The sequence below is a fragment of the Physeter macrocephalus genome, chromosome 17 (genome assembly GCF_002837175.3).
Source record: "Physeter macrocephalus isolate SW-GA chromosome 17, ASM283717v5, whole genome shotgun sequence".
In the NCBI taxonomy this organism is placed as follows: Eukaryota; Metazoa; Chordata; class Mammalia; order Artiodactyla; family Physeteridae; genus Physeter; species Physeter macrocephalus.
Window position 1 is genome coordinate 53,964,453 of NC_041230.1, and position 11,103 is coordinate 53,975,555.

Consider the following 11,103-nt stretch of genomic DNA (forward strand, 5'->3'; position numbering starts at 1 on the left):
ACAAAAATAAACTCAAAATGGATTAAAGACCTAAATGTAAGACTGGATACTATAAAACTCCTAGTGGAAAACATAGGCAGAACATTCTTTGACACAAATTGCAGCAACATCTTTTTGAATCCACCTCCTAGAGAAATGGAAATAAAAACAAAAATAAACAAATGGGACCTAATGAAACTTCAAAGCTTTTGCACAGCAAAGGAAACCATAAACAAGACCAAAAGACAACCCTCAGAATGGGAGAAAATATTTGCAAATGAAGCGCAGTCTTTTCTTTGCGCAAGGCTGGCCTCTGTCTTTCCACATACAAGCTGCTTGGGGTATAAAACAAAAGAGTGGATTTAGTCTTTTGCAAATCACCAGCCTGATTCAATGGAACCACCATGGGGAATCAGGGCCTTGAATTCAACCTTTTGTCTGGTGGCCCCAAACAAGAAAGAAAGAGGGGAGGAGAAAAGACTCTGGCCCAGTGAAGGCCAGCCGAGAGCCTCCCTTTGGGAGAAGCTGTCTCCTCGCTGAGGGCCTGCGTTCTTTCTCCTGCTTTGCACCAGCCCTTTGCTATCAAGCGGCGGGGCCCAGCTACCCCGGCAAGTCACAGCAGAGCTGATCTGGAGCGTATTTCTGTAATATCAAAATCCATTTTTCTTACTGACTTCAGCTCTAAAATCAGAGGTGTGTTCTGACTGGGAGCAAAATTGCAAATCCAATAAAACTGCAAGCTGCAAGCAAGGACAGCTCAGCTGCCCCATCATGCCATGTGCAGGAGGCCATGCCCACTGCTTTATGTGCCTGGGTGGGGGTGGGTACAGTTATCACCCCCATTTCACAGGTGAATAAACTGAGATCTGAGAGGTGGATGAGGTCGCCCAGGTCGTGGGTGAGTGGAAAGGCCCAGCTCTGGACTCAGGGCTCCTGACTTCTGGCTCACACACTGCAGGCTCTACTCTTCCAAGGCTCCAGAACTGCCAGGCAGGCTGGCCCATCAGGGCCCCGTTGGCCTCAGGAGTTTGTTTCAAAGCCCTGTGTCCCTCACTCTACTCTCAAACCGCCTAGAACTGGACCAGCTCATCTTCTATCTTGCTTTGGGATTTGACATTATATATTTCTCACTGCTTCCATTCATCTTTGTGTACCAATCATTAACCATCTTGTCTTTTGTAAGTGACCTGAAATTCACATAACATACAACTAGCCATTTTAAAGTGAACAGTTCAGTGGGATATAGCACATTCACAACGTTGTGCGGCCACCACGTCTATCTAATTCTAGGCTGTCATCTTCATCACCCCAAAAGGAAACCCCGACCCCGTTAGCAGTTACTCCTGTTCCCCCTCCCCCAGCCCCTGGCAGCCGCCAACCTGCTTTCTGTCTCCATGGATCTCTCTGTTGAGGACATGGAGTGATGTCTGTATTTTAAAGCAAAGGCTGGCTGAATAGCCGGCTCCTTTTCCTCACCATTCGCTCTTGTCTGGGCACACCCTGCGTGCACATTACTGACCCTCTCCAGCCTCTGCTAACCTGTTCGGGGACCCCTAGAGTCAAGGAATTCAGGAATTATATGCCGACCAGTTCTTTTCGCTGATGTGGAAACAGACTCGGAGGCCGTGGTTGGTTCTGGTCACTCAGGTCTGCAGGGGCGCGGTGTCGAGGCTTGTGGAAGGCCAGGGTGGCAGCACCCGGGAGCTCGGAGTGGGAGGGAGGCTCCAGCCCCGACCTGGGACCCTTGTTCTGCCTGCTCCATCTCTCAGAGAAAGCTGATGTTTGCCTTTGTCTCCGTTTATGCGATAGACTCTGCGTTCACGTCTGGAAGGCGGGAACGATGCTGTCCAGCCTCTAGGGACGTGGTGTGGATTCTGTGATTGGGCAGGGTGGCCTGCTTCCCAGCACCTCCCCGTTATCACCCCTTTATCTGAGGGAAGGAATGTGGGCACTCATTTTCTCGGGTGGGGTCCGCCGCACCTCGCAGGATGCCAGGTGTTCCTCTCAGCCTGGCACCCTCGGGACGAGGTGGGCAGGAGCTCACTGGGTGCAGAGCCCGGCTACGGGGAGGACCGTGAGCCCTGGCTTTGAATCCCTCCCCTTTGGTTTCCTGGTCCCTCTCTCAGCCTCAGTTTCTTCACCTGGGAGGTAAAATGCTGTCCACCCCTAAGGGTTGTCTTTTGTTTGTTCGTTTGTTTTTAAAAATTACTTATTTATTTTTGGCCGCGTTGGGTCTTCGTTGCTGCGCGCGGGCTCTCTCTAGTTGCGGCGAGCGGGGGCTACTCTTCGTTGCGGCGCGCGGGCTTCTCATGGCGGTGGCTTCTCTTGTTGCGGAGCACGGGCTCTACACGTGCAGGCTTCAGTCGTTGTGGCACGCGGGCTCAGTAGTTGTGGCGCACGGGCTCAGCTGCCCCACGCGGGCTCTCTCTAGTTGCGGCGAGCGGGGGCTACTCTTCGTTGCGGCGCGCGGACTTCTCATGGCGGTGGCTTCTCTTGTTGCGGAGCACGGGCTCTACACGTGCAGGCTTCAGTCGCTGTGGCACGCGGGCTCAGTAGTTGTGGCGCACGGGCTCAGTTGCTCCGCGGCACGTGGGATCTTCCCGGACCAGGGCTCGAACCCGTGTCCCCTGCCTTGGCACGCGGATTGTTAACCACTGCGCCACCAGGGAAGTCCTATCCCTAAGGTTTTGATGATGCTGATGAATACTAGTTACCGTTAACGGAGCATTAACGGCCTTCCAGCGCCTTACACGGCTTACATGGATTACCGCGGTTCAGCGGCACAGCCACCTTCCCCGTTTTACAGATGAGGAAACCGAGGCACAGAGAGTTAAAGCAGATATTCCCAAGGGCACAGACCCAGAAGGAGTGGAGCTGCGATTTGACCCCATGTCTGCTCCACCCCTACCTCCTCCCTGGGCCCCCGTACCCACGGCCTCCACAGGGCTGTCTGTGGAGCTCCTGTGCGGGCGCCCTTAGCTGAAAGCCCAGGCTGCCTTGAAGGGATGCAGGGGTGCTGGCAGGGAGGGGGGCTGAGTCTGTTCATGCAGGAGTATCCGCAGCTTTGCTCGGGGGGGCACCAGTGAAACCCTGGGTGACATCTTGGGAGGTCCCAGGCTGGGGCAGCTGGATTCATTCAGCAGATAAACATGGGACACCCAGTTAAACTCGAATTCCAGATCATCCGTCAGATCATTGCTAGTGTAAGTGTATGTCCCATGTAACACGTCTCTAAAAATTACTTGTTCGTGTGAAATTCAGATTGAACTGGGCGTCCTGTGTTTTATCTGACAGCCCTGTCGCCAACCCACAAGTGGGAGTGGCAGTGAACTGGGGGTGAGAGGTCCCTGCAACGGCAGCCCACGCCCAGCTTGCACTGGCCACAGGGAGACCACTGTCCAGGCAGACGGGACTGGCCTTAAAGGGCCAGCTTCCCGCAGGCCACCCACCCCAGGCAGGGGAGGGGCCGTCCAGGACCGAGAGGCTAGTCTAGGTTCCTTCTCACAAACCCAGGTGGGCAGCTGCAGCCTGAGGCAAGAAAAGCTGTAGGTTGGGGGGGTGTGGGAGGAGGGAAGGGGGTGGGGAGCCCCGCCCTGTGGAGTGTCATTTAATTTGCATAACTACCTATGGCAGGAGAAATTTAGACCCATCCCATGAGAGTCACACAGCTTATAAGTAGAGCAAGAATATGGGCCCAGCGCTGCTGATTTTATTTTATTATGGTAAAATACATAGATAACTGGACTTCCCTGGTGGCGCAGTGGTTAAGAATCCGCCTGCCAACGCAGGGGACACGGGTTCGAGCCCTGGTCTGGGAGGATCCCACGTGCCGCGGAGCAGCTAAGCCCGTGCGCCACAACTACTGAGCCTGCGCTCTAGAGCCCTCGAGCCACAACGACTGAGCCCGCGTGCCACAACGACTGAAGCCCGTGCGCCTAGAGCCCGTGCTCCGCAACAAGAGAAGCCACCACGATGAGAAGACCGCGCACCGCAACGAAGAGCGGCCCTCGCTCGCCGCAACTAGAGAAAGCCCGCGCGCAGCAACGAAGACCCAACGCAGCCAAAAATAAAATAAAATAAATAAATAAATTTATTTTTTTTTTTACAAAGATACATAGATAACATAAAACTTGCCACTTGAACCATTTCTCGGTGCACAGTACCACGATGAGAAGCCCGCGCACCGCAACGAAGAGCGGCCCCCGCTCGCCGCAACTCGAGAAAGCCCGCGCGCAGCAACGGAGACCCAACACAGCCAAAAATAAAATAAAATAAATAAATAAATTTATTTTTTTTTTTTACAAAGATACATAGATAACATAAAACTTGCCACTTGAACCATTTCTCGGTGCACAGTTCAGTGGCATTAGTCATACTCATAATATGGTACAACCATCACCTCTATCTATTTTCAAGACTTTCCCATCACCTCAGACAGAAACTCTGTACCCATTAAGCAATAATTCCCTGCTCCCCTCCCCTCGCCCCAGCCCCACCATCTACTTTCACGGTCTCTGAGTTTGACTCCTAGGTATCTCATATAAGTGAGATCAAATAGTGTGTGTCCTTTCGTGACTGGTTTATTTCACCTAGCAGAGTGTCCTCAAGGTTCGTCCACATTGTAGCAAATTGCGGAACTGCCGTCCTTTTGAAGGCTGAATAATGTTTCGTTGTTTGGATGGACCACATTGTCTTTGGCTGTTGTGAATAATGCTGCTGTGCACATGGGTGTGCAACGTTGATTCTTTGGGAGATACCAGGCCTGCCAGTTTTCGTGCCTTAAGGTGTCCTTGCTGAGTGGTCTTCCCAACTCTTCTTGGATGCCTCCAGCAATGGGGATCTCACTACCTTCCAAGGCAGCCTCGTCAGTAGCCAGTTTGTAGCCTGGATCTGTGTCCTTGTAGCTGCCCCTCATGGGCCCCATGAGCCCTGTTTGGAGCTGCTCCCCCAGGATGTGTTTCTTCCCTCTTCTCTTCCACGCCCTTCCCTGTCTTCCCAGGTTGGTCCTTCTGCCCACATGGCCTGGGGAGCTCTGCAGGTCACTCCTGACTGCATCAGACTCTTACTCCTCCCTTCCCCCTCCCCGACCTCTAAGAGAGAGAGAACAAAATCCAACCGTGGGAAGCAGGAGGGAAGGGTCTTTAAAAACACTCTCAGTGGCAGGAATCATAAAAGCACCCGTGGTCTGAGAGTCTGTCTGCCTCGATGTAAACCTCGCCGAGTCGCCCCAAGACAGGGCAGACCGTGGCGGCTGCGTTGCCCTCCCGCACTCAAGCTCCCCCTCTCCTGTGTCTCCGCAGGGACCTACCAGGGCCAGTGGGTCGGCGGCATGCGTCAGGGCTACGGCGTGCGGCAGAGCGTCCCCTACGGCATGGCAGCGGTCATCCGCTCGCCCCTGAGGACCTCCATCAACTCCCTGCGCAGCGAGCACACCAACGGCGCCGCGCTGCACCCCGACGCCTGCCCCGCCGTGGCCAGTAGCCCAGCCGTGTCCCGGGGGGGCTTCGTGCTCGTGGTGCACAGCGACTCTGAGATCCTCAAGAGCAAGAAGAAGGGGCTGTTCCGGCGCTCGCTGCTGAGCGGGCTGAAGCTGCGCAAATCGGAGTCCAAGAGCAGCCTGGCCAGCCAGCGCAGCAAGCAGAGCTCCTTCCGCAGCGAGGCCGGCATGAGCACCGTCAGCTCCACGGCCAGCGACATCCACTCTACCATCAGCCTGGGTGAGGGCGAGGCCGAGCTGTCAGCCATCGAGGACGACACCGACGCCACCACCACCGAGACCTACGTGGGCGAGTGGAAGAGTGACAAGCGCTCGGGCTTCGGCGTGAGCCAGCGCTCGGACGGGCTCAAGTACGAGGGCGAGTGGGCTGGCAACCGGCGGCACGGCTACGGCTGCATGACCTTCCCCGACGGCACCAAGGAGGAGGGCAAGTACAAGCAGAACATCCTCGTGAGCGGCAAGCGCAAGAACCTCATCCCGCTGCGTGCCAGCAAGATCCGCGAGAAGGTGGACCGGGCCGTGGAGGCGGCCGAGCGGGCGGCCACCATCGCCAAGCAGAAGGCGGAGATCGCGGCCTCCAGGTAGGAGGGCAGGGGGCGGCGTGGGGAGGCGTGGGGTGGTTCTGCGTCACGGGGCCTGGTTGGGTTGGTTGTGCTGCCCAGGTTGAGGTCTACACTGGCGTTTCTCAAACTATGCCCTGTGGAACCCTGGGGTTCCTCAGAGGTTCCCAGAGGTCGAGCGAGGAAATGGTTGATCTGAGGGGGTTCTGGGTCTTACAGCCTCCCCTCGAGGGGAGCAGACCTCCCTTCCTCTCTTTTACTTGTTGTATATGCTTGTGTTTAATGTAAAACATCGATGGATAAAGATGGTGGCCGTTCTGCTTGGTAACATGCATAGGAGAGCTGCGGGCTGAGAGAAGGATGTGCTGCCTCCACGGCTGCACTCCCAGGTGGGCATGGAGTGCCCAGTGCTTCAGGGACATGGGAGCAGGGCGGAAGCTGTCCCAGCCACCCCAGCCCGAGGCCCAGATTCTCCATGGGCCCTGGAGTTGGCACCAGCTGGACAGACCGGCTGTGGGCACTGGCCCGGGGGCTCGCTGGAGGCTTGGCGCTGTAGGCCGACAGCTGTTCTGAATGGGATATGCAGGACTTACTGCATTTAGGGTTCAGCGGGGCCACCGGCCCCAAGCGGTGGGTGCAGAGCTGACCATTGGCGGGCTCCGTGTTGGATGTTGAGGTGTCTTTGGTGTTGGTACAGGGGTGGGGGCTTCAGAGCTGGAAGAAGGAGCCCTGGGTCCCCCTGGGAAGCACAGAGGTAAGTGTGTGAGCCTGGGTGTGCCCCCTTGGCTGTGGGCGGCAGGAACCGCCAGCCACAGCTTGAAGGAAGCTGCCCTCTTGCAAGCCAAGGCCCCAGGTGGCCTTGCTCCTGGGTTCTAAGGAAACGGTTCCTGACTTGAGTTCATCGAGAGCTTCCCAGCGCCGTCTACTTTCCTGGCTCCGGGTAAGACCCTCGGGTCCGCCCTGAGAGTCTTGGGGCCTTGGACGGGGGTCTGGGGTTGCTTTAAATGCCTTCGGCTGCCCGGGCAGGAGGTGTTCAGGAGGACAGACGCTGAGTCTTTCTGGATGATTCTGTGTTCCTGGCCAGGGGCAGGCCTGGAGTTATTCCAGGGAGACACCCAGCTCAGTTACAGCTCAGGCCTTCCCAGCCTTGTCACTGACAAAACTTTAGCTCGTTTGGTTCTGGTTTCCAGTGACCTTTGATCCACACTGAAAGAACAGAAAAGGTGGCTGTGGTTTGTTGGCAGAAAATCTGCGGCTCCCATCTGAGGTCTTGGAAATGAAGCCCATTCCAAGAAGCTGAAGGGGAGATGGAATTACTACCTTGAATGTCGGGGTCCTGCACTGCTCTGTTCACCCCTTCCCACTCCCCCAGAAGCGTTCAGGCCCGGATGAATATAGGAGCAGCATTTATGACTACTCATCTGGTATTTTAAGATCAAATTTGGTTCCATAGTTACTTTTTCCGTTATAAATGTAACCCTTGCTCCGAATGCAAAAGGCAGGGGGCAGCAGCCTGAGGGCGGGTCTCACGCGTCACCCAGACTCCCCCTGGCATTTGGCGTATTTCCTTCCTTCCAGTAGTTCATCTGTTTGTTACCTTTGGGTTTGGTTGCCTCGTTGACCTCCGTGGACCCAAGGCACTTGACAGGGCAGGGGGACAGCGTCGTCAGAAATTGAGGTGCTTGTGAGGCAGGAACACAAGGATTTCAGGGACGGTGTTCCCCGGAATCGACTTTAAGTCCGACACCCAGGCGAATTTCTTGGGACTGGGGACATGGGACGCGTCTGTGGGAGGTGTTTTCTGCGGGGGGCCGGTCTTCACGAAGGAGTCCGTGGAGGTGGTGGTGCGGGCGGAGCTCGGAGCCAGCTCCCTAAGGAGCCCCGCCTGGGACAGGCTTCCGGTCTCTCACCTGCGAGATGAGAGTGGCGGCTGCCCGCCCGCCGCGGAGGCCTGGCCGCTCCCCTGACCACGGCTCCGTGTATTGGGTGCCGGCTCGCTGAGGCGTCCAGCCTGGGCCCCTCACTGCTGAGCAGCCGGGGAAGGTGCTCACTCGCTCTGGGCCAGGGTCCTGTGGAAGGATGATGGGGCGACATGCAGTGCCCTCCGCGTGTTTGGGGTTGGCTTGCGCCGCTGTCACCCTCCCAGGCGTCCCCCGAGCTGGGCCGGCCCCTCCCCTCCCGCCCCGGCCTTGTGGGGAGGTGGGTGTGAATGCACACCCGTGGCGTGATCCCAGCCTTGCGGCTTCGTGGTGCCCGGGGTCACCCCTCGGAGGTGGGAGGGGACAGTGTCCTCGGTCACCGCGACAGCAATGAGGACAAGCCTCCCTTCCAGGCTGTGGTGGGAGCTGCACTTCCTGTGTTTTCTCGATGAGCTTAGATTGGAAAAAAAAAAGCAAGAAGAAACAAGGGGGAGCAGGACCAGAGGCGGCTGTCCTGGAGAGTGAAGCCAGCGGATGCAGGCGGGTCAGCGCCCCGGGAGCCCTGAGGCCCGCCCTCCACTGAAGTGTGAGAGCGGCCACGGCAGCCGCCTGGGGCTGTGGAGCGGCTGGCCTCGGGCGGCCTGTGGTCACGCTGTCACAGCCAGGTCCTGGCCAGGCGCGGGGAACTGCGTCCTCGGGCCCCAGCCGGGCTCGGTCGCTAAGCTGAGTCAGTGAGAAACGGTTTGGTGTGTCCTCGTCATGATGCCTGGGACCTTGCCTGGAGGGCGGCTGCTGTGAGGACAGGGACACAGGCTTTCCTGGGAAACGGGGGCGGCACGTAGCTCGGGGTCTGAGAGAGGGTCCCGTTAGCTCCGTTTCGCGGTGGACCGCACCCGTAGCTTCTAAGGGCCGGGGCCTGGCCCCGCCGCTGAGATGGGGAGCCGGGGCTGCCGCCTGGCTCCCAGCACCCCTGCCCCCAGTGTGTCTCCTGGAGGCAGGCGCACAGGCAGCGCGCCCCAGAGATGATGAGCTCCTTGCTGGGGGTGCCCCCCGGGCTTCAGAGCCCTTTGAAAGCTCTCCAGGTTCTTCTCAGGAGCCCTCGGCACCCTCAGGAGGTGGTAAAATGCAGATGGCCGGGCCCCGCCCCCAGAGCTTCTGCCTCAGCAGATCTGGGCGGGGCCCGAGAACCTGCATGCCCGAGGAGCCCCCGGGATGCTGGTCGGGCGGGCCTGCCACTCTTGTGTCTCCCAGGAGGCCCCAGGGCAGAGGAGACGTGCGCAGACACGCCTGTGAGCAAAGGCGGGAGGTGGAGGAGGTCCCTGCCCCGTCAGGGTCAAAAGTGGGAGCCGGGCTGACACGGGAAGGTGTGCCGGGTGGGTCGGTCTGGGCGAGGCAGACGGCATCAGAGGCCCTGCTGTGCCCCAGCTGTGACTTCTTCTCAGCATCGTGTCTGCGCAGGCGCTCGTTTTGAACGAATGAGTGAATGACTGCTTAGGCCCCGCCCCCTCGCGTTGTCAGGGGCCCCGGCCACCTCCTCTGGTTCTGGGTCCTGGAGGCGTGGCCGTGGCCACCGCGGGGCAGGGGACCACCAGGCCGGGCTCCCCGAGAAGGCTGAGGGTCCCTTCTCGCTTCTTGGTGCCCGCAGAGTCTCCAGGGTGCGAGGCACACCCCCCCGGGGTCCAGCAAGACGGGTGCAGCAAGGCAGCGTCCCCTGGCGAAGTTCACGGGAGAGAACTGCAAGTTCCGGTGGGTTTAGTCTGTCTCGGGGCCGGGCCCCGCCTCCCGCAAACGTGGGCCCGTCCTGATCCGGGTGCGCCGTTGCGGCTCGTGGGTCCCCCGGCTCCACGGAGGGGAGGAGAGGTAAATCCGCCGCCCCGGGGGCCTGCGTCGTGGGGATTATGTGACAACTCGCTGCCCCACCTGGACACCCTGCAGGTACCCGGTCTGCGCCCGAGCGTGCCCTTCCAGAGGGCCAGGGGCTGGACGGTGGAACAGACGCCCGTGTCGTCCCCCACCCGGCGCTACACCCGCAGCCTGGAGCTGGCAGCCAAGCCTGCCTCCCGGGAGTGGCCTCTGTGCTTGGGGCTGAGTGGGGAGCAGGTGCAGGCAGGGCGGCCGCGCTGCTCCAGGATCTCTTGCCCCCGAGGGGCGGGCGGCCCTGCGCGGGCCGGGGTACGGGCGCAGGAGGTGGGGGCAGCCGGGGCCCCCGCTTCTGCGCGTTGAGGCTGCCGGGCGGTCGGGCCGGTGGACGGCCTCGTGGCCCCAGGCCCGCGTGCGGCCGCCAGCTGGCGCCCCCGTCTCGTGGTGTTTGCTGAGCGAGCAGAATCGCGGCGGGTGGCGCCGGGAGGGAACTTGACCGGACGTTCAGGTGTGGAAGATGACAGTTCTCGGCACGTGGGCAGCCGTTCCTCTCTGCCGCACCCGCGGCCGACGTGGCTCATTGACGGCTGCGCTCAGAATCCTCGCGCCAGGCAGTCCAGCCCTTCTGAAGGTCGGAGGTCATCCCTGCCCGCACGGTGGGAGAGCCGGGCCCCGTGCCAGCAAGGCAGCGCCCGGGTCTCAGAGCCAGGCAGTGGCCCAGGCGGGACTAGAAGTCACATCTCGGGCGCCGCCTACTGCCCTGTTGCAGTTCTCGGCCCCTTCGGACCCGCGCCAGATCCTGGGGACCCTAACTGTGAATAGCGAGGTGCTGGCTGGCTTCCTTCAAGTGCTCTCCAAATACAGCCCTGCCCCTGCGACGGGCAGTGTCTGGCGTACGAAACCTCGGGTGAGGCCTACTCGGGGAAGGGCTTCCAAATCCCCAGTCGCTTTGTTTTTACCGCCCCCCAATTATTCCACATAAATGTGTTGAATGTCAGGAACTACCTGAAGCATTAAATACAAAGATAAGTAAGACATGGTTCCAGCCATTTAGGGAACTTACAGTCTACAAGTTTAACATTTATATTAGCACATATTCTGCTGACTTCAAGAAGGTCTTGTCTTGGTTTTTAAAGAAAAGAAAGCAGGGCTTCCCTGGTGGCGCAGTGGTTGAGAGTCCGCCTGCCGATGCGGGGGACGCGGGTTCGTGCCCCGGTCCGGGAAGATCCCACGTGCCGCGGAGCGGCTGGGCCCGTGAGCCATGGCCGCTGAGCCTGCGCGTCCGGAG

At 59.1% G+C, this 11,103-nt stretch overlaps 1 protein-coding gene across 1 annotated transcript in view; it reads left to right on the forward strand.

The window, feature by feature from the left end:
* JPH3 (junctophilin 3) overlaps positions 1-11,103 on the forward strand; it is an 83,722-nt gene that overhangs the window by 29,466 nt on the left and 43,153 nt on the right. The window contains exon 2 of the mRNA XM_024124966.3: positions 5,280-6,057. Within this exon, the coding sequence (XP_023980734.1) occupies positions 5,280-6,057 (778 nt within the window). The remainder of the gene's footprint in view (positions 1-5,279; positions 6,058-11,103) is intronic.